Source organism: Mustela erminea, chromosome 5 (genome assembly GCF_009829155.1).
Source record: "Mustela erminea isolate mMusErm1 chromosome 5, mMusErm1.Pri, whole genome shotgun sequence".
In the NCBI taxonomy this organism is placed as follows: Eukaryota; Metazoa; Chordata; class Mammalia; order Carnivora; family Mustelidae; genus Mustela; species Mustela erminea.
In genome coordinates, this window is record NC_045618.1 from 45,497,363 (window position 1) to 45,521,834 (window position 24,472).

At 36.8% G+C, this 24,472-nt stretch overlaps 1 protein-coding gene and 1 non-coding gene across 14 annotated transcripts in view; one reads left to right on the forward strand and one right to left on the reverse strand.

The window, feature by feature from the left end:
* The window catches only part of CSNK1G1 (casein kinase 1 gamma 1), a 202,834-nt gene that overhangs the window by 77,627 nt on the left and 100,735 nt on the right, over window positions 1–24,472 (reverse strand). For all 13 annotated transcript variants that reach the window (XR_004285703.1, XR_004285705.1, XR_004285704.1 and 10 more), the window contains 2 exons: window positions 8,078–8,118; window positions 2,352–2,421 (listed from right to left, as the gene is read on the reverse strand). Coding sequence is in view for 10 of the 13 variants with exons in the window: in XM_032342844.1 (XP_032198735.1) it covers window positions 2,352–2,421; window positions 8,078–8,118 (111 nt within the window). In the remaining 3 variants the exon portion in view is untranslated. The remainder of the gene's footprint in view (window positions 1–2,351; window positions 2,422–8,077; window positions 8,119–24,472) is intronic.
* LOC116592162 lies at window positions 20,296–20,399 on the forward strand. The gene has a single exon (XR_004286347.1). It is a non-coding gene; the product is annotated as a U6 spliceosomal RNA (small nuclear RNA).

The following is a 24,472-nucleotide window of genomic DNA, read 5'->3' on the forward strand; positions in this document are numbered from 1 at the left end:
ACCAGTGAAATGGTTGTTAAGATAGCTAATCTAAATTAAGAGCAATATTGTGTCCAGACCAAGGAAGATAATAATGCCACTATCTCCATACTCAAGAGTTAGTGGTGCTATTTTATGAGGGTCATTCATAACAAAACTAGGAGAGGGAAGGAGGGAGAGAGGGAAGGAAAGAAAGTGAGTGAGAGAGTATATATTCATGCTAGACAGTGGTGATAGTGAAGCATCTATAAAACATATATACAGAAAGACTGAAGGAACTAAAGACATTTGGCTTGAAAGAGGACTTGGGGTGAGTAGTGAAGGGGGCAGCATATACCAGCTATAATGCCTCTAAGCTGATACAAGAAAGCTGAACTGTGCTGCATGGAAATAAAGGCAAATTTTGGCCTCATATGAAGCACTTCTAATGGCCTGGGCTTTCCAATACTGAACTATCTAGAAGAGGGGTAAACTCTACAGTTAGTAGTAATCAAGCAGAGATGGATGCTCATTTGTTAAGAAAACCCTAGGAGAATTTCTTACACTTGGTAGAAATTGTAACAGATTCTGAAGCTCTTCCTATCTTAGAAAAGCTTCTGGCTACCTTGTTAGCTGCAGGCAAGAATATTAAAAAGATGATATCCACCACAGCTACTTTTAAGAGCAGTTAATCTCAAAAAGCAGAAAGGAGTCAGGAATCAGGACTGAACTTCACGTAAGACCTAGAAGGCTTTGTGACTTTGAGAAGATTGCCAGAAGTATTGGGAGGGAGACCAATGATGGCCAATAATTGGCCTGACCACTCAAACAGCGCTCTTGCTAACCCCTCTAGTCTCAGAGGTTGCTTGCTGACTTAAGTGAAAGGCAATTTTTTTGAAGTCCCCTTTCCTCCAATCCTCTCTCTATTTAATCCTTTCCAGTGCATGAACAATGTCAAAACTTAAGAATCTGCAATATTCTCCTGTATTCAGGAAGAGCACAGATGCTATTCCTACATAACAGGTTCATGAAATTTTTCACTACATATTGAAAAGGGAAGATTGGCCTATTGGATGGGTATACTGGGAAGGGCTTACAGAGGAAATCCTGCAGACTGGCCTGGTCACCTTCCACAGGCCCCCTCAAACTTCTAAGGTGGGCTGGATCTAGAATGTTTTTACTTGAGCCTTAGATTTGTGAAACATGTATAAACATATTTAATTAAAAATGAGCTATGATAATTGTCACCCTGAAATTTACAAAAACAGGAACAACATAACAGTGAACTTTAAAAGTTTAGTTCTGGCAAGACAAGACTCAAGTTACACAAATGCTCTGTGAACTCAGGTTCAATCTTCAATCTTATCTTAAATCCTATGCCTGGAATATTCCATATTTAAGGATATAATCAATAAACAAATATATGCTGAGAGGCTATTGTAATCAAGAGCCCATTCAGGTTCAATGAAAGACAGATGTCTATCTTGGCCCTACTAGGTCATGATTATGGCTGATTACTGCCATAGCCAGGATATAAGACCACTTGGTTCTTAAATAATTCTACATAATCTAGGAAGAGAAATTCAAATTCCTTCAGCAGTAGTTCCAATAGTGGTACTTGAAATAAAAACATGTTTCAATCATATAAAACTGTCAGACTGAAGTAGGCATACAGTAAAGGAATGTTGACACTGTCAAACAATGAAACTAGTGCTGAACAATTTTGTCTTTTGCAAGAGGTATCCTATAGATATAACCTCTTTAGGGTTGGTAACATTTACATAGTCAAGATATTTTTCTGGAAGCCAGTAAGATATTTCAGAAATTAGAGCTTTTAGATAAAAAACAGGTATATTTTTAAAAATTACAAATCTAATTAGAAAATCTTCAAAGGTCCCAGATTAATACAATAGCATAAGATAGATCTTCCAAATTAAGAGAACAATGGATAAAATGACAGTGTTATGGTATTTCGAACGTGTATTTTAGTAGTTATTTAGTAGTTATCTTTAAAACAGATATATAGTCTCAGTACGATAAAATACTGCTTGCAAGTTACCAAACCCTCTTCCTTTCTTTTAGTATAAAGAAATGAAAAGAGAAGGAAACTACCAAAAATCAATACCTCATACAATGTGTATTTCAGGTGGGTGAAAGCATTCAAAGGCTGATTTGTGGGCATGCTCATGGCACAGATCCCCAATCACCTGTCCCTTCAAGGAGCCAGAGAATAAGTAGCTTGAGTTAACTATGTTTATTTACCTACTCAGCAAACAGGGGAGATATACAGTCTGGTAAAAAAAAGCCAACTGGACAAGAAAATCTGCAAACTTCTGGGCTTTCAGCTAAGCTATATGCTAACTAAGCACATGGAGAAAACAGACTTGACTTACCTGCACTGCCGAGCTGTTTATAAAACCTGTACTCTAAATGAAGCTGTGGAGCACGTGATTTTATTGGTTCCTGAAACCCAAGAAGAGAAATTGTGATCAGATGTAGACAAATAAAATTTTTCCATTCCTAGGTTTCCAAAGTAAACCAGGGCTAAGACCACTTAATATTTTAGAGATGATATTCATATATGATAGCATTTTCTTACCACAATTTCTCTTTGAAAGCACAGCTAGGGGAAGATGAAGCTGAAGTACATACAATTCCTTCACGGATATTTAAGTACAAATATTCTGTGTGAGACATCATTCAAGGATAGCTCCCTCACCATGAAATATTCTCCTGAAATGTATTCTTTTTTTTTTTTTAAAGATTTTATTTATTTATTTGACAGAGAGAGAGAGATATCACAAGTAGGCAGAGAGGCAGGCAGAGAGAGGGGGAAGCAGGCTCACCGCCGAGCAGAGAGCCCGATGCGGGGCTCGATCCCAGCACCCTGAGACCATGACCCGAGCCGAAGGCAGAGGCTTAACCCACTGAGCCACCCAGGCGCCCCCTGAAATGTATTCTCCTAGGAAACCAGATGCCAAACCTTTTAATTAAAGATGAGCATGTATTCCCTGCCTGTTTTATTATGAATTTTGGGTGATAAACAGTATTTTTTTTTTTAGAAAAATAATACATGCTCAGAAAAAAATTTCAAATACACAAAAATTAGGAAGAGACTAAAAGTAATCTGGGATCCTATCATTTTAAAGAAAAGCACTATTAACATTTGGTGAATGTCCTTCTAAATATTTACACGTATATTTAGATATAATACAGACTTGGAAATATATTTAAAATGAATGAGATACTATATTTTTCTTCTATGTCTTTAAATTCAACAACATAATGATGACATTTTCCTATGGCAGTAAATAGCTTCATATATATATATATATATATTTTTTTTTTTTTTTTAAATAGGCTCCATGCCCAAGGTAGGGCCTGAACTCATGACCTTGAGACCAAGAGTCATATGCCCTACCAACTGAGTAAAGCTTTATATAAATTTTAATGGCTGTAGTATTTCCCTGTATGTGTGTGTTGTGTGTGTACACATATATGAAAACTTTTGGATGTTTTGACTGTTTTCAGTTTTCATTATTATGAATAATCCTGGAGGAACATTATATGCACATGTATTTTTACACTCAAGAAAATTAAAGATTGTAAATGTGATTAAAATATGTACCTTAAAAAAAGTAAAATAAAATATGTACCCTTAATCAATATGATGTTCAAGTCTGCAAAAATAGTGTTTTTAAGACCCTGGGGATAAAACAGCCAAACTACCATTTTGCTCTACATTGAACTTTAAGAACTAGCTGGTTAACTGTTCTGAACTGACAGTACACTGGGCAACTAGTTAACAAGAAAATCAAACATTACCCTAGAAAGTAGATCTACATACCCAATAGGATAGCTATCATCAAAACCATAGAAAATAAGTGTTCATGAGGATGTAGAGAAACTGGACCCCTGTACATTGCTGGTGGGGATGTGAAATGGTACAGCTATTATGGAAAACAATATGGAAGTTCCTCCAAAAATTAAACAAAGAATTACCATATGATCCAGCAATTCTACTTTTGCATACATACCTGAAAAAACTGAAAGCAGGGACTCAAACTGATATTTATATGCCCATGTTCATAGCAACATTATTTACAATAATCAAAAGGTGGAAGTGACCCAAGTATCCAGCAACACTCGAAGAAACAAACTGTGATTACATTTTGTTACACGCAAGCACATGTACGTGTACCCACACAATATTATTCAGCCATGAAAATGAAAGACATCTGGATACATACTACAACATGGATGAACCCTGAAGACATTATGCTAAGCAAACAAAGCCAGACACAAAAGGTCAAATACTACATGATTCACTAATAAGAGGTACCTAGAGTAGTCAAATTTATAGAGACAGAAAGTTAAATGGTGGTTGCCAGGGGCTATGAGGGAGGAGATGGACAGTCAGTGTTTAATACAGAATTTCAGCTGAGGAAGATGAAAAAGTTCTAGGGAAGGATGGTGGCAATGGTTGCACACCAGTGTGAATGTACTTAATGCCACAGAGCAACACACTTAAAAATGGGTTAAAATGGAAAATTCTAGATAAAATTCTAATAGATACATGATTTTTAAATTTTCTCTCCTATTCCATGGGTTGCCTTCTCACTGTATTCAGAGTCCTTTAATACAAAAAAGTTAATTTTTACAAAGTCCAATCAATCTCCTTCCTTCCTTGTGCTTTTTGTGTCATCTAAAAAATCACCACCAAATCCAATGTCATGAAGCTTTTCCCTAAATTTTCTTCTAAGAGATTTATAGTTTTGGCTCTTATATTTAGATCTTTGATCCATTCTGAGTTACTTTTTTATGTCTGATGTAAGGTAAGGGTTCAGCTTCAATGCATGTGGATATTGGGTTTTCCTAACAATATTTGTGCAAAAAACTGTCCTTTCTCCAGTGAATGGTTACTTGTCCTTTTTTTAAGACCGGCTCAAAAGAAGGAGATCCCATAGTTTCCCTTGATAATTCATCCTGATGTTAAAAACATTTCATGATTTCAAAGGTCTTTATATGTAGCTTAAATCTCCACAACTGAAACTTCTTTTCTGTCCCCGACAAAAATGAAATAGCTCCTCAATAACCAGTGAATACTATAACTACTATCTTCAAATAACAAAACTACTCAATCATTTCTTAGACTTTCTTTATTCGGGCAAAGTGATTTCAATCCCTTTCCTCACTGGTCCTATTTTTCAGTTCTTTGATCATCTTTGAAGGCTCTTCCTGAACCCACTTGTTTTCTACATTTTTCTTAAGATATAGAATCCATAAATCACAGAATTCAGAAATTTCCTTGAAGTTATCTAGTCTATCCCTTTGCTTCTGGGAAGGCTGAAATAGTTCATATCCCTAGTGAGCTCCATGAAAGAACTCATATCCTTCTTTGATTATAAAATCAGCAAATCATCAGAGTTGAACTTTAAGCTTCTCAAGATTCTTGTAGTCAAAAGAAAAAGTACATAAGACTAATTACACTGTAAAGTCACTTCTTTATTCATTTATGTCGTCAAACAGAGAAGGATCACTGTTGAGAGTCTCCATTTGGCTTTAGATCTTCTACTGTAGCACCAGTAAAGCAGCCAGTTGTGAAATTTGTCCTTCAGAAAAATCCCTAATAATTCACAAGGATCCAAACAGAAACGGGACAACAAATTAATATGGAACCAGAGATTGATCTTTCTGGAGGTTTGTTCCTGGAGAAAGTCTTTGGGATTCTGACAAACCACAAGGAGCAATGAATGAAAAAGCCTTCTTCAAACACAATACTCTAAAACTTCACTGTGGATATCTTGATCGGAAATACTCGATCTAATGGGGGGTAACTAAGCTAACAGATTAAAAAACACAAAAGTTCTTTAGAGTCGCAAGGCTGAAAGTGGACATAGATGTCACATATATTCAGACATGAGGAGCTCTTTATCACAGATGAAAGGACTTATACCCTTTGGCCAACCCCTTTAGCATACAGCTGAAGCCTGCTCAGACAATTAGAGCTTCAAGGTGCTCTTCTGGAAGCACTATAAAGAAAGTACATTATAAACACTCAATCTACGTCTTGTGGAAGGTGGCAAGATTAGGAGCATGGAGAGAAATTTTTTTCTTTTTTAACAGCTGTTAGAAAACTTCTGTTAAAAAGAACCCGAGAAATCTCAGTGATGGGGTAAAGGAAGGGCTCATTATACTATTTTATGTTGTATATGATTTTTTTAAAAGGTTCCTAGAAATCTTAGAAACAAAAGCCCACAGTGAAGATCCAAACAAAGTAGAAAGAAAACAGTACCAGCAGGGCTTCCTTATATTTCTGTGCCAGATGCTGATTACATTTCCACAGAGGGCTGGCTATTTGCCAGAATCACGGTTATTCTGGAACACACATGTCTGCCTGAAATCCTAAACCAACAGCAGACGGCTACCTTGTAGGACTATAATGCTTAAGGCAAATTTTGCTGTTACAATGAGAAGAGCTCAATTACTGCCCTCATATCGCCCATGGAGAACACAGCCCAACAGCAAGAGAGAAGGCCCATAGGCAAGATTGTTATCCTATAAAAAGCCTTTATTTAAGATTTATTTGAAAGAGAAATGAGCACCACACTAGATGATATGAAGTCTATTTTTAGCTTTCACTCTTGCCCATACAAAGTAGAATAAAGTTTAATAAACTACAAGTGAAATGCAGTAATCCATCATGAGAACAATATGTAATAAACTTATCTAATGAGATTAACTAGTATGAACTTGGAAGAAGAAATCTAAATAGAAAAGACTGTCCCTAACAAAAAGCCTCTAGAGAAGTCTTGATAAATAAAGGGAAAATAAGAAAGATATATAGCATTGAGACAGTATTTTAAAGTGTTTCAGGAGCTGCTTCCTCCTGTTACTAGTCCAACTTACTGAAGCAGTAAAACAGACAAATTAAAAACAAAAGCAAAAGAACGGATGAACTAGGGAACACTTTTACAGAACCAAATTCCTATAAATAAAAAATACGGTTACTCCTTTGATATTCAATCTGAGAAAATATTTGGCCTGCCTTGTTACATGTATTACCTGTCTTCCTGCTCCCCTTTCTCCAACAAGAGTTCCAAGTCAACAAACATAAGAAAACACTTGGTTCCCTAGCAGCTACCTGCTCTAAGCCCTGCTTCCTGTCCATGTCTTTGTAGAGAAACCGATCTGGTAACTGCCTGATAATTGTCTTCAAAAGACAACTCTGATTTTTCTATAAACTGAGAAGCTCAATCAACACACAGAGCAGGTGTGGATGTGGTTAAGTGCAATTTGTGAGAAAAGAACAGCATTATCACAATTATCACACCATACTTCCTTCAATCATTAACTCCTCTGTCTTCCAACTAATAAAGCCTCAAACTGCCTGTAAATCCTGGGAAACTTACTAGGAAGACAAACATTTACACAGTATCATAGAAACTAGTCATATGACATCGCATATGACTAGAAATGATTTTGTTTGACCTTAAATATAAGATAAAGAATTTTCTTCTAAAATTACCCTTCCTCAAAAATAACATATTTTTTAAAACAGGATGTTATCTTTAATGACTTTACTTATTTACAAGATTAGTATTGACAAAACCAAGTCAACTTTTTGTTTCAAATATGAATACAAGATTTTCACATTTGACAGTTTTTAAGGCTATGATTTGATGATCAGATTTGGTTCTCTACTACTAAGTATATTAATAAGTACCTTACATTTTAAAAATGAATTAGTCACAATCATGCAAAAGGAAGTGAAAATTTCCAGTGATTTTATCTTTTAAAATAGCACTGTGGAAGTTACAAAATTCACAGAAATTACAAATCTTCCAGTGTCTTTCTTCCAGCTATTTTTTAATAACTATTTTTTGATTCATTGCTGCTGAAACTATAGTTAGCAACATCTAACTACACAGCATTACATGGTATATAGTGATTCATCACTGTAATACTATATATGGTTGAAGGAAAGTGACTATGTGGGAACATATGCAAAGGAGAAAAAATTAATATTTTTGTGAATACTTACAACTATTCCCTGTAAAAAAATATGTGAGGGTGAGAGCACCAAAACATAATTACCACAAATACAAATTTTACTCACCAGTTTGATAGCTACATATTCATTGGTGTAGAGATTTTTACCTAGGGGAAAACAGAATGTATATGTTTTAGTGACATTTATTTTGGGAAATGCAAAGCAAAATCTTAGCTTACAGGGTCATGAGAAAGGTCACATTCCCAATGCTACTCACATATATGAAACATGATTTATAAGCAAAAAGCTAAACAGAGATAATGAGACCCAGTAAGACAAGACTAGAAACCACTTGAGGATTTGGAAATTTAAGTTAGGCATGAGAACTTAAAAAGAAGAAAACAAATTTCTTTTCTCTCTCATGTACACATTTTGTTATTTATTATTTCCCAACTAGTAAACTATGAAGCAAACCAAGAAACGCCAGACTGTCAAAAACACACATTTTTAACTTTTGGCACAATAAACACAAACCCCTCAATTTTTAAAACTCACTAACAAATGGGGATTATATATTATTTGTCACGGTATTTAGTGTCACGTTGGCAAAAAGGACAGCGTGAAATAAAACCAATTACTGCCCATCCTCCTTTTGGAAGACTCATCTCAGTAGATGATTTTCAAAGCTGCTGTGATTCTTCACCAGAACTCTAGCTCTTTATGAGCAGAAAACAACTCTCCACCTGGACAACACTTAGACGTCTCAAAGTTCTTCTTGCAATATCAACAACTTTTCCTCTCAACTTCTCCACCTGTATAAATGGAACCAATATTCTCCTAGACGTCTAAAGTGCCTGGAGGGAGGATGAGGATGAAAGCAGCAATTAATCACTTGGTAAGCCTGTGTTCCACACTGGGTACTTAGCCACCCTCACCTACCCATCTCTACTGATTCTTGAAGGCTAATTTTAATTCCTCCTGAGTGTTTAGTTATGGCATTGGACTTCACATTTCTTCTTATAGATTTGTCCTATCTTAATCAGCTAGGTTATAAATATCTTGAGGGTAGGAATTTTATCTGATGATTCTCTCAATGTCCTATGGTGCTTAAGACCATGTTCTGCACATCTCAAAGACACCCAAAACCTTGACTAATGAAAAGTTACTGGCATATATAGTGTAACTATTATTTAAATAATACAGGGAAGTAAATGTTATGTTTATACATATACCCGGACATATATGTACACAGTTGAATATATATGCACGGAAAAGGATATAGAAAGATGTACATTAAGGTATTAAAATGACTGTTTCTTAGTATTTTGATTTTTTTGTTTTTATAATGAACAAAAAGCTGCTTGCAATATAAGTTCCTATTTTAACCAGGATTTAGACAACAGATGGCCCTTTGCAAATCATACCATTATATTTTTAATACTGCTGTCAGGTTGCCAAGCACCTTAATGTGTCAAAGAGCACATTAATTTAGGAGTAACTTTTGTCTGCAAATAACATAATAAAGAGGACTCAGAGATTGCCAGAGAAATACCTAAGAAACCATTTTAAGATGAACAACTTCTTTTTTTAGAAGTGAAAGTAGAAAACAGGTATTTTTCCTCTATATATTAATTGCATTAAGCTTCTAAAAGTTAATTTGTGTTTCTGATTAATCCTCTCACCAAAAACATTTTTAAAAATGTATTTGATGCAACTGTGAAAAGGATACTAATAACTGGGTGCAGAGAGTTGAAGTAGAAGCAGCCAATAGAGGTAGATTAGAACTCCAACTTGGGCAGGCATCTCATATCTGTGTGGGTTCTCTACATGTACATAATTAAATTTTATTTTCTCCAAAACCAGGGGTAGCACCTCAGTGGCTCAGTGGGTTAAGCCTCTGCCTTCGGCTCAGGTCATGATCCCAGTGGGACTGAGCCCGTGTTGGGCTCTCTGCTCAGCAGGGAGTCTGCTTCTTCCTCTCTCCCTACTCCTCCCCCTGCTCATGCCTGCACTTGGTCTCTTTCTCTCAAAACATATAAATAATCTTTAAAAAACAAAACAAAAAAACTCCAACTTGGCCACAGACTTCTCCCACACCAGATACAATACTGCATAAAGATTTTTCAGGACAGCTCTTCCTGACACAGTATAAGCACTGCTATTATGACCCAAAACCAACTTTGGCACAAGTCTGACCCTAAAAATTTAGTATCACTTAGAAGAAAATGGTCAAGTTTAAACTTGTAAACATGGGGGGCGCCTGGGTGGCTCAGTGGGTTAAAGCCTCTGCCTTCGGCTCAGGTCGTGATCCCAGGGTCATGGGATTGAGTTCCACATCGGACTCTCTGCTTAGCAGGGAGCCTGTTTTCTCCTCTCTCTCTCTCTGCCTGTTTTTCTGCCTACTTGTGATCTATGTCTGTCAAATAAATGAATAAAATCTTTAAAAAATTTGTAAACATGTTTAGGAGTCTTTATGATTTGGACACCACACTTTCCACCCCCTGCCCAGCCAGTTTTTTTTTTTTTCCCCAGCCAGTTTTTTTAACAGTAAGAATTCCAATGGGGAGTAGAGGCACCAAAATTCACACCTTACACATTTAAAGTACAACATGCCCTTACTGTCAAAGAATTAACCTTTGAAGTACAAGCTTAACCTAACAGGTCTTCTATTCCACAGATACGACACTTAAGTGAAGTAAGGTGATGGTGTACATGTAAGAGTAATAAACATAGATTCTGATCTGTGAGCAAGAAAAGAGAGAAGGCAGTTTAGGATTTCTTGGGGAAGATATTATTTTCTTTCTTGTCCCCATCTACATCCCCCATCCGCACCGCCTGGCTAAAGTCTTAAAAAATGAGTTGGATTTTAATAGCTGAAAAAGGGGGAAAGGCAACCCAAGGCAAAAAAACACTACGAAAAAACAAAAAAGCGATGAAGTAGAGGTAGTCTAACAATGAAAGGTGGTCTGGGAGTCGATGAACTATAAGTTGCATCATGAGCATCAGGATGGAGCAGGAATAGGGAAAAGAGTGCTTAGGGTAACAAAGGAGACTAGAAAAGTAAGGCTCAGGCCACACAGGAAAAATCCTCAATGCCATCTTAAAGTTTAAAACAAAAAATTTTTGTAGGGTAGTGACATGACCAGATCTGTGATTATGAATAACCATTTGTGAGGAAGCATAAACGATGAACTAGAAAATAAGAGACCACAGGTGCATGGGCAATGCAGCTGGTTAAGCCTCCAACTCTTGGTTTCAGCTCAGGTGGCAGTATCAGTGTTGTGAGATCAAGCCCTGCATCGGGCTCCATGCTCAGTGCGGAGTCTGCTTAAGATTCTCTCTCCTGCTCCTTCTGCCCCTCTCCCTCATTGCTTGCTCACTCGATCTAAAATACATCTTTTTTTTTTAAAGATTTTATTTCTTTATTTGACTGAGTGAGAGAGCAAGAGAGGGAACACAAGCAGGGGGAGTGGAAGAGGGAGAAGCAGGCTCCCCTTGGAGCAAAGAGCCTGATGCAAGACTCGATCCCAGACCCTGGGATCATAACCTGAGCCAAAGGCAGACACATAATGACTGAGCAACCCAGACACCCAAATAAACAAATTTTTTTTAAAAAGAAGGAAAGATAAATAAAATCTTAAAAAAAAAAAAAAAAGAAGGAAAGAAAAATAAGAGACCAAAGGTAGGGGAAAGCATTTGTACATTTAATACTCAGCCTATGCAGATATCAGACATCTAACACTCAGTTCTCACCCTGCAGAGACTGTATTCTAGGTCCTCATACAGGGCCTTACACAGGTGGCTCTATTATTAAATTAATCACATAATGTGACGAGTTATAAGAAAAATATGAACAAGTCAATATAGGAGATTGGATGAGGGAGGGTAAAGCATTCCACCACAAGAGGCATTTGAGGGAAGGCTCACAGAGGAGACAATAAAGGGTATATAATAAAATACTAATTTTATTAGTATTAGTAATAATACTACTAGTGAGGTGAATAGTGAATAGTGAGGTGGAAACATGATAGAAATTGTGCAGAATCCAATATACTCTGGGTAAGCCAATATGAATTAAGCACAAGTATATGGACAGAAATGGTGAGAAGTAAAGCCAGAAAGATCCAATAGGGACAGGTGAATAACCCTGAATGCCAGCTTCTTACTCTAAGGTATATACAACCATGTGTATATGGAGAGGTGTCAGGCCATAAGATATACAAATAAAACAAAAATTTCCTAGATCTTCACTTTTCTTTGAAGATTTGGGGAAAATCTTTTGTATAGTTAAAAAGTTATTAGAGAAAGTGCACAGATTTCATTTGAAGAAAAAAAACACAAGAGTTTAAGGAAATCCCAAGCATTTATGGATGTACTTCTTCCAGAGGCCACAGGGGTCTCACCAATCAGTGGGGAAACTGTTTCTCATTTTCCCTATGTTCATCTGGGTGGCCCAGCTTTCACAATGTATATCACTTACATCTCTTATGAGCCACGTGTTGCCAGGGAAAGAGGTGATTTAGCCATCCAACCTCTATAGACTTGCCACTAAGTTCTTTTTTTACTCTAGCATCCTTGCTAGAGTTCCTAGTGTCTCCAATTCTTGAGCTTAACTGGTGTATTTTATATTACAAACTGGCCGAACCTTTCAATCATTGGCTTTCTCTGGACTGCTCAGTCAGTTACCACTTGACTACCTGCTTTCCAGCTTCCAAAATTTTGTTAACATTTCTTTTTTTTTTTTTTTTAAAAGATTTATTTATTTATTTATTTGACAGATAGAGATCACAAGTAGGCAGAGAGGCAGGCGGAAAGAGAGGAGGAAGCAGGCTCCCTGCTGAGCAGAGAGCCCGATGCGGGGCTCGATCCCAGGACCCTGGGATCATGACCTGAGCCAAAGGCAGAGGCTTTAACCCACTGAGCCACCCAGGCACCCCTTGTTAACCTTTCTCACCTGTTTTCCTCTTCTCTCCCACATTTTTTTTTTTTTGTTCTTTGTGGTTTTATGACTCAAAAGGTCAAAAAGAATGTTCAACTCAACTTCTTATTCCTAGTAACAAACACAGTATTTGATATATAATAGGTAACAGATGCTAGCTGCAGTGAACCAAATTAACACACAGAGAAGGTTCTTCTGAGAAAGTTCTAGGATAATAAAAAAAAGAAGTCTAGTTTACAATCAGATATGGATAATCCTAAATGCAAATACAGGAGTTTTGACTTCCTTATTCAGCTTGCTGTGAAACCAACAAAGGTCTTGTGCTAAGAGAAAAAGCATAATGGTGAAATACTAATTATTAATCTGGCCCCAAAGTATAAAGTAAAAGAGAGAAGAATACTTAGAGAGATAATGAAGGGGAAGCTTTGATAACAGAACACTTAAAAAATAACATCTACCATGCCTAGCATGATTATGAGCATTACATGAGTTAGAATATGTGAAACTTCTTTACAAGCTGCTAGGTGCTAGATAAACCTAATTTTTATTTTATTGCAGGGTATGGACCAATATTTCCTGGCAGAAAACGACTTAAAAATACGATTTATAGGGCGCCTGGGTGGCTCAGTGGGTTAGGCCGCTGCCTTTGGCTCAGGTCATGATCTCGGGGTCCTGGGATCGAGTCCCGCATCGGGCTCTCTGCTCAGCAGGAGCCTGCTTCCTCCTCTCTCTCTCTCTGCCTGCCTCTCTGCCTACTCGTGATCTCTCTCTGTCAAATAAATAAATAAAATCTTTAAAAAAAATACGATTTATAATTAAGGCATTTCAAAGAAAAAAACTAATAATCTTTGGATTGTATGTAAAAGTGGGGGATAAGGAAAAGAGAAGGGTCAAAAATGATATCTCCATTAGTGGAGAACAGAAAGAGAACCAAGAGAGGAAGCAACCTTCCACTCTTCCATGATGATGCCTCCTTCCAAGTTCCCACTAAATCTAAAAGTAACAAGACAATTATGAAACATCTTTCAGTTTCAACTTTCATACCTATATAAAAAATATAATCACAGAAACATAATGAATGAGACAGCCTATGTTAACACGAAATGTGATGGCTGATACATTACAAAATATTGCTTGTGTTTGCTAACCTTCTCTGGGGGCACCAAAAGAACTGAACACATGTCACCCTCTTACAAAGCAATTATCCTTATTCCTAAGAGGTAATGGAGGTGACTGGATAATTCTCTTGAGCTATGCATCAGTCAAATGAATTCCTCTGCCAGAGGGCATCATTAAGACTGAACAGGCCAACACAAAATGCAGCCATGTGGAAAGCTTGACAATCACTCAGCCACTATCCTCCTCAGTGATGTACATACTCAAAAATGTTTCTCTGAAGACTTACAAAAATAGAGGATTAAAATCCTGCCCATTTAAATGAATGGCTGCTGCGGCTGAAATGTATTTATTAAGTATATATATTTAAAACATTATCAATAACTGTGAGAAAGGCAGGCAGTTTAATGGACAGCAAAGTACCATCGATGAGATGGCACAATCCCAAGCACTCAAAGCTTTTAGAATCTGTTGCACAAAATCCACAATGCTTCCCACGCTCACTTCCTGGCTCTGAGTTCTTTTATTGTTAATGGAAATGAAACTGCATTACATAGCAGCTTCTGGAGCTTTATATCTAAACTCAGCCCTTTTGAAGCAGCAGTCCTCGATGTGATGCTGCCCATAAAACCCACTGCATGAAGACTTCCTATTGCAGTAAGTCACCTACAGAGACAACATTTACCGTAAGCTTCATCAGACACAGCATTATTTCAAAGAACCAGCAGGTCTCAGTTCTCAGAGTCACACTGATAAAGGAACATACAGCCTCAGGTTCCCAGTTTAGTTAGATCTCCAGCTGTCACATTTTCTTGCCCTAAAGTGAAAGTAGTACATTTATAAATTACTACCTAGAACTTGTAAAAAAAAAAAAAAATCCAGCCAAATGAACTTGGGGTACTTTTGTGTTAAAACAAGAAACCACTTTTATGTAACTCAGATTGGTTACCGTGTCTATTTAGGGTAAAGAGGACAGACTGGCCTAATACCTTCAGCACCCAGAGAATATTTTTTTAAGCAGGCAGTATGATTAGGGGTAAGAAGATAACAAAACGGCACTACAACTTTAAAGAAAAAAACCACATGTCATTTTCATTTTTATTAACTTAATTCTACTAGTATATTAGTATAATGTGCAGAATTATTTCCCAAATGGTTAGCAGTTAACAGCAAAAATAAAATTTCTCTTTGTGCTAAATTTTCTGAAGGACTTACTTGTCAGTATCAGTAGTATATTATTAAAAAACTTACTACATCTTGCTTGACACTTTTGACAGCATAGAGCATGTTTACTAGTAATATGCAAAAACATGTCTATTTTATTTTAAAGATGTCTATTTTAAACAATATTAAAATGTCTTCTTAACTGCAGGACATGATCCATTAGTGGAGTGTGACATAAATAAATACACGGGATCCTGACCAACATGTTCTTTGAAGAAAACCAGTGTAAAATAAAAAAATACAGTATACCACACTTAGTAAGGATATGATTTCATGAAATGTTTGTTGCAGATATACATACATATGAAACTGCGTATGCACTGGATCGCAATATAATTTATTTAGTGTGGGTCATAGTAAAAAAAATAAAAGCCATCAATAAAAGCCTTCCAGCGATACCTGGCTCACTCAAGTGGCAGAGTGTGCAAGTCTTGATCTCAAGGTCATGAATTCAACCAAAACAACAAGATACTTAGGAATATAAACCTAACCAAAGATGTAAAAGACCTGAACTCTGAAAAATATAAGACACGGATGAAAGAAACTGAAGACAACACAAAGAAATGGAAAAACATTCCATGCTCATGGATTGGAAGAACAAATATTGTCAAAATGTCTATACTACGCAAAGCAATCTGCACCTTTAATGCAATCCTTATCAAAATACCATCAGCATTTTTCACAGAGCTAGAACAAATAACCCTAAAATTTATATGGAACCACGAAAGACCCCGAATAGCCAAAACAAAAAAAGAAAAAGAAAAGTAAAGCTGGAGGCATCACAACTCTAGACTTCAAATTAAATTACAAAGCTGTAGTAATCAAAACAGTATGGTACCGGCACAAAAACAGACACACAGATCAAAGAAACAGAATAGAGAACCCAGAAATGAAACCACAACTATGTCATCAATTAACCTTTGACAAAGCTGGAAAGAATATCTAATGGGAAAAACACAGTCTCTTCAACAAATGGTGTAGGAAAATTCAGTAGCAACATGCAAAAGAATGAAACTGGACCACTTTCTTACACCATACACAAAAATCAATTTAAAATGGATTAAAGACCTAAATGTGAGACTTGAAACCATAAAAATCTCAGAAAAGAATACAGGCAGTAACCTCTGCGACATGAGCCATAGTAACTTCTTTCTAGGTAAGTCTCTAGAGGCAAGACAAACAAATGCAACTATAAAATTAGGGCTTCACCAAAGTAAAATGCTTCTGCACAGTGAAGGAAACAACAAAACCAAAATGCAGCCTACAGAATGGGAGAAGATATTTGCAAATGACGTCTCTGATAAAGGGGTAGTATCCAAAATCTATAAAGAACTTAACAATCTCAACACCCCCAAAAATGAATAATACAATTAAAAAATGGGCAGAAGAAATGAACAGACATTTCTCCAAAGAAGACATCCAAATGGCCAACAGACACATGAAAAGATGCTCCACATCACTCATAATCAGAGAAACACAAATCAAAACTACAATGAGATACCACCTCACCCCTGTCAGAATGGCTAAAATCAACAGCACAGGAAACAAAAGATGTTGATGAGGATGTGAAGGAGAACCCTCTTATACTGTTGATGGGAATGCAAGCTGCTACAGCTCTCCTGGAAAACATCAGGAGGTACCTCAAAAAGTTAAAAGTAAAACCACCCTATGATCCAGCAAACACACCACTAGCTACTTATCCAAAGAATACAAAAATACTAATTCAAAAAGATACATGTACCCCGAAGTTTATACAGCATTATCTACAATAGTCAAATTATGTAAACAGCCCAAATGTCCATTGATGAATGGATAAAGATGTGGTATGGGGGGCCTAGTGGCTCAGTCAGTTAAGTGTCTGCCTTTGGCTTGGGTGATGACCCCAGGGTCCTAGGACTGAGCCTTGCAAAGGGGTCCCTGCTCAGCAGAGAGCCTGCTTCTCTCTCTCCCTCTGATGCTCCCCCTGCTTGTATTCTCACACTCTATCAAATAAAGAAAATAAATTTTTTTTTAAAATGTGGTATATTGGGACGCCTGGGTGGCTCAGTTGGTTAAGCGGCTGCCTTCGGCTCAGGTCATGATCCCAGCGTCCTGGGATCGAGTCCCACATCGGGCTCCTTGCTCAGCAGGGAGCCTGCTTCTCCCTCTGCCTCTGCCGGCCACTCTGTCTGCCTGTGCTCGCTCTCTCTCTCTCCCTCTCTCTGATGAATAAATAAAATCTTTAAAAAAAAATGTGGTATATACATACACATATAATGGAATATTACTCGGCCATAAAAATGAATGAACTCTTGCCATTTGCAATAACATGGATGAACAACGGTATTCCTATGCTAAGCGACATGTCAGTCAGAGAAAGACAAATACTATATGGTCTCACTCATATGTAGAACTTAAGAAACAAAACAAACAAGCAAAAGAAAAGGTTGGGGGGACCAAGAAACAGACTCTTAACTATAGAGAACTGATGGTTATCAGTGGAGGTGGGTGGTGGGATGGGTGAAATATGTGATGGGGATTAAGGAGTTCGGTTGCTGTGATGAGCAGCAGGTCGTGTATGGAAGTGTTAATCACTGTATTGTACACTTATAACTAATATCACACTGTTATGTTAACTGGAATTTAACTAGAATACATATATAAATGAAAATTTTTCAATTATAAAAGCCTTCTGAAAAGTAGTTTCAATGATCTCAAGTTGAGTCAGTGATAGGCTCTGCTTCACTGACTTTCCTAAACTATTAAACACAATTTTATGATCAATCTGTTAGTCAGAAAAATGAGGGCTTTCTAGCAGCTCAAAATCGGAATGAGGCTCAGTAGAGTTAAGATAAAAGAGGGTGGGGCAGTACCTTTTATAAATGGGGTCAAAGAAAGACCCATATACCCCATTTCAAGAAGGTAAGCCTGTGACTACTTACAGAGGCCTAGGCTTTATTAATTAAGCAAATGTGTAAAACTGTCCATATCACCGTGGTAAGAAAAAAAAAAAACTGGAATGAATCACTCTAAAAGGCATGATACGGGATGCCTGGGTGGCTCAGTTGGTTGGACGACTACCTTCGGCTCAGGTCATGATCCCGGAGTCCAGGGATCGAGTCCCGCATCGGGCTCCCAGCTCCATGGGGAGTCTGCTTCGCTCTCTGACCTTCTCCTCGCTCATGCTCTCTCTCAAATAAATAAATAAAATCTTTTTTAAAAAAAAAAATAAATAAAAGGCATGATACTCTGCAGTAAAAATACTAAAGTACTTTTATTTATTTTATTATGTAAAATTTTAAAGTTATATAATGATTATCCCATGTAACCTTACTCAATTTCAGTAAGTAAATTATTTTGAAGCAAATCCCTGGTACTCTATTTTATTAATAAATATTTCATTATGAATCCCTAATAGGTTTGAAGTAGTCCTTCAAAACAGGCAGATTACTTGCTATTGGAAAACCTCTACAATACAACCGTGGAAAATTAAAAGACCAAATGGAGACCCAGGGACAAGGAGATTATAGCAATAGTCAGACATTTCAGGCATTCAGGAAGAAAAAAAAGTCTAGGTGGTCCTTTGAAAAGCGAAATGATTGAGTGAAAAAAATACAACTACAAACAGAGTTCAAGGTAAAGCAACTGACTCTAGAAAACCCAAAACCATGAACTGTCAATGAATCATCTGGTAAAAACAGTCTATTATCTAAGAATTGATTTATCTAAGAATATATTATCTTATCTAAGAATCCACCATCTAATCTGAGGGCATAAAGATTTTGCCTTATATTTCTAAGGGTTTTATATAGTTTGGATTCTTACATTTAGCTGACCCATTTTGGGTTAATATTTGTATATGGTATGAGGTACAGGTTCAACTATCCAGCTGTCTTAACTCTATCTGTTGAAAAAATTATACTTTGTCCACTGGTCAAAAAGCAATGGACCACAGACTCATATCTGATTCTAAATTCTGTTCCCATTGCTCTACTATGTCTGTTCCAAATCAAGTACCACTGCTATTAGATCACTGTTGCTTTGTAGGAAGTTTCAAAATAAAAAAGTGTGAGTCATTCAACTCTGTTCTTGCTTTTTTTTTTTTTTTTTTTAAGATTTTATTTATTTATTTGACAGAGAGAAATCACAAGTAGATGGAGAGGCAGGAAGAGAGAGAGAGAGAGGAAAGCAGGCTCCCTGCCGAGCAGAGAGCCCGATGCGGGACTCGATCCCAGGACCCTGAGATCATGACCTGAGCCGAAGGCAGCGGCTTAACCCACTGAGCCACCCAGGCGCCCTGTTCTTGCTTTTCAAAACTGATTTGGCTCTTAGGCATACCTTGCAACTCCTTATCAATTTCACGATCAGCCTGTCAATTTCTACAAAGAAGCCAGCTAGAAATCAGACAGGGATTGAGTTGAACTGGAGATCAATTCGGGGAGTACTACTATCTTAACAATATTAAGTTTGCTCCCTGAATATGAATGTCTTTCCATGTATTTAGGTCTTCTTTAATTTTTTTCGACATTTTATAGCTCTCAAGAGTGTAAGTTCTATACCCATTTTGTTAAATTTATTCTTTTTTGATTATATTGTAAACAACTATTTTCTTAACTTCATTTTCAGATTAAACACAGATACTTTTGTTTAATAATAATTTGGACCTCTTCTCCCATGATCCATTCCAAGAAGCATATTATTTCTTTTCATTAGAGAAGTATTAGGGAGAGCCTGGGTGGCTCAGTCGGTTAAGGATCTTGACTTTTTATTTCAGCTCAGGTCATGACCTCAGGGTCGTAAGATCCTGCTCCACATCAGGCTCCACACTCAGTGCAGAGTCCACTTGAGATTTTCTGCCTCTCTGTCCCCTTCTGGCCTTTCCCCTGATTATATACACTCTCTCTCTAATAAACAAGATCTTTAAAAAAGAAAAAAAAAGTATTAATACCTCTTAAACTCTAACTAGGGAACTCTTTCATGTAAATGAATTTTCCAGATTAGTGACACTCCTTCAGTAAAAGTTAAAAACTAAAATCACTTAAAATGAAAATGTTTCTGAGGTTTCAGGCTTCATAAAGAATATCTGGTGCTCATTTTGGCAGCACATGTACCACAGCTGGATTGATACATAGATTAGCAAAAACCCTGTGCAAGGATGACATATAAATCTGTAAAGTGTTCCACATTTTTACATATCTCCAATTATAAAATATGTAAGTAATGGGGATGTAATGTATAGATAGCATGATGACTACAGCTGCTTATTTATAATTTGTTCAGAAAGTAAATCTTACAAGTTCTCATCATAGGAAAAAAAAATTTGTTAACTATAAAGGATGACAGATGTTAAGTGAACTTACTTTGATGATCATTCTGCAGTATATACAAAAATATCAAATCACTATGTTGTATACCTCAAACTAATGTTATATGGCAATTATACCTCAATTAAAATAATTTTTTAAGATTTATTTATCTTAGAGAGAGCATACAAGTGGGGAGAGGGGCAAATGCAGAAGGAAAGAAAGAATCTCAAGCAGACTCACCAACGAGCACAAAGCCTGAAATGGGTTTTCGATCTCACAACCCATGAGATTATGACCTGAGCTGAAACTGAGTCAGATGCTTAACCAACTGAGCCACCTGGGCACCCCTAAAATTTTTTTTAAAAGACAGAATATCTTTTTTTTTAAATGAATCTGATCAAGATAAGTAATAGTTATATTGTCACATGAATGATACCCTGGAAGGTTAATGAAGTATATAAGGCTTCCTAGACTACTATTTTGTGTACTCTGTCCCCTCCCTTGCTATCAGTCTGCTAGTGATTACTTCTTGATATATACAATACCCTTCTCCTGTGTATCTACTCTATGGGAGACTAAGAAAATAAAGCTTGTTAGAAATGCATATAAGGGGCGCCTGGGTGGCTCAGTGGGTTGGGCCGCTGCCTTCGGCTCAGGTCATGATCTCGGGCTCCTGGGATCGAGTCCCGCATCGGGCTCTCTGCTCAGCAGGGAGCCTGCTTCCTCCTCTCTCTCTCTGCCTGCCTCTCTGCCTACTTGTGATCTCTGTCTGTCAAATAAATAAATAAAATCTTAAAAAAAAAATTAAAAAAAAAAAGAAATGCATATAAAATATGAAGACAGAAGCTTTAAGGAAAAGACTATCATTCTAAAATATAGAAACTTTTGGGTACATAGATCCTAAGACACCTATTTTAGCTGCTAAGACATTTTAAAATTTTTATTGTTGTTTTGGTTTGTTTGCTAGTCTTCAGCTTTGTTCCAGAGAACTAGAACTTGTAAAGAAAAATGATACCATATGCAGTTTTAGTATAACACAGCTAAAAATTTTGGCAAATATAATTTATAATTCTAATTTACCTTAACATACTCTTTGTAAATTTTTGTGAAAAAATAATCAAGTATCCTGAAAACAGAGATATTTTAGAGTATCTGTAGAAAACTGCACTTGTATCATTGATGTATAAATTTCCTGCGCTATATATATAAAACTAATTTTACCCAGTAAGCTATAGAGGATGATGTTATATTTCTGATGTTAATCTATCTTTATGAAAATGCTTACTTGTTTTCTTTAAAAAAGATTATTTATTTGACAGAGATCACAAGTAGCAGAGAGGCAGGCAAGAGAGAAAGTGGGGTAAGCAGGCTCCCTGCTAAGCAGAGATTCCAATGCGTGGCTCGATCCCAGGACCTGAGACCATGACCTGAGCCGAAGGCAGAGGCTAAACCCACTGAGCCACCCAGGCGCCCCGCTTATTTACTTATAATAATAATAAAATCTACAAGTAAATCTACAAATCTACAATCTACAATCTACAATCTAAATCTAAAATCTACAAATAAAATCTACAACCAGAAGCCCAATTATACAGTAACAGTTGTGGTAATGCACTTCATGAAAAAAATATAGCCATTAAACTTGTAATCATGAAAATCACTTTAGCAATTTAGTAAATAAAAAAGCAGAATCCCGGGGCACCTGGGTGGCTCAGTGGGTTAAGCCTCTGCCTTCGGCTCGGGTCATGGACTCAGGGTCCTGGGATCGAGCCCCACATCGGGCTCTCTGCTCAGCCAGGAGCCTGCTTCTCTTCCCACCTCTCTCTGCCTGCCTCTCTGCCTACTTGTGATCTCTGTCTGTCAAATAAATAAATAAAATCTTTAAAAAAAAAAAAAAAGCAGAATCCCAAAGCATCTCCAAATTTGTTTAGCCAAGGTGCATACATATGTATATGCTCCATATATGTACATACATATACATATGACAGAACAAAGACTTTGCTCTATTTTTCTGTGATGTTACAATTCTGTCTACCGAAACAAAAACAATACAAAACTACCTTCATGATTTGGAATTTCTGGATGTTCAAATCCAAACCATCTAATTATTATTTAGATTTTTAAAAATTATTTAGATTAATTAATCCCTGAAGTAGTTTATAAGATAAAAATAGAAAAAGTAGCATTACCACCTCAAAAAGACATCTGAACTTCTAGTTTCATGGCAGAAACATTATTCTAAAAGATCCCTTTAATCATAGAACACAGAATTACTTAAAATCACAAAGCACTTACTGTTGAACAAAACCATCCAAACTTGAGAAAACTCTTTAATTATTCTTTATGTACCAGTATTACTGGATTTAAAAAAAAAGACTGTTCTGTGTTTTTTAACAATACAAAAAAATTAGGGATGCTTGGATGGCTCAGCTGGTTAGGCATCCAAATTTTGATTTCACTTAGGCCATGATCTCAGTGTTATGGATCAAGCCCCACATTGGGCTACGTGCTTAGGACAGAATGTGCTTGTCCCTCCCCTTCCCCTCACTTGTGTGTGTACTCTCTCAAATCAATAAATCAATAAATCGGGGCACCTGGGTGGCTCAGTGGGTTAAGCCTCTGCCTTTGGCCTAGGTCATGATCTCAGAGTCTTGGGATGGAGCCCTACATGGGGCTCTCTGCTCAGCAGGGTGCCTACTTCTTCCTCTCTCTCTCTGCCTGCCTCTCTGCCTACTTGTGATCTGTCAAATAAATAAATAAAATCTTTTTAAAAAAAATCAATCAATCAATCAACAAATCAATAAAATCTTTAAAAATATAAAAATTAAATGCTTTTCAATTTTTTAAGAAAAATCATTTTTTGTGGTGGGATGGAAAAATGAGATCAGAAGTTCTTTTTTTTTTTTTTTTTTTTTTAAAGATTTTATTTATTTATTTGACAGAGAGAGAGGCAGGCAGAGAGAGAGAGAGAGAGAGAGAGGGAAGCAGGCTCCCTGCTGAGCAGAGAGCCCGATATGGGACTCGATCCCAGGACCCTGAGATCATGACCTGAGCCGAAGGCAGCGGCTCAACCCGCTGAGCCACCCAGGCGCCCCGAGATCAGAAGTTCTTATTAATTTATGGTCTCCAGCAAGGGGGAAGGATGACATATAATGCCTTTCCAGGTTTTTTTCCTACCTACGGAATAAAAGTGCAAAATCTACATCATGGCCCACACTTAGTCAAGAATGGACTGCGGACATCTCTAGCCTCACTTCCCCCTGAACCTTATTCAAATAAAAAGCTCAGGGTAGAATAATGTACAATGTTTACAATGTCCTCCTCCACTTTGATTTTACTCTAAATTCTAAAATACACACTTTGCAAAAAAATTAAAAATTAAAAATAAAAATAAAAATAATTAATTAATTCGCCAATGTTTTCCTTCCTCACCTCCCAGAAAAATCCTTAAAGATTAAAGTTTGGAATGGTCCACCAGGGAAACTAAATAATTTTACTTAAAGAGAAGATTTTTGGCTACCATTTTATACTTTGTATTTTTTTTCCTAGTAACAGGTAATTGTACTAAATGCCAATGACTATCATCTTTGGAATGAGATATTTATTCTAATGCCCTTTTAATTTTTTTTATCTCATGTGGTATTTTAACCACCCACGTAAGTAAGTGACAGGTGGTGAGATTACATAGTACAGAATGGAAACAAACTGTTTGGGATGTCCCAGATCTGGGCTCTGGTTGCAACTGTGTGGCAAACTAGTTTATTTTACTTTGACCAAGTCATTTAGTCTCTAGTCTCTCTCATCTTTAAAAAGATGAAGGTTGGACTAGGCAATGCCAAGGTTCCTCACAAGCCAAAAACTTAAGAAACTCTTACTTTTGTCAGTCTGGAGTTTATATAGCATTAATGATGACAACAATCCACTAACAAATGCTCTCTGTTGATTGTTAAAACAACT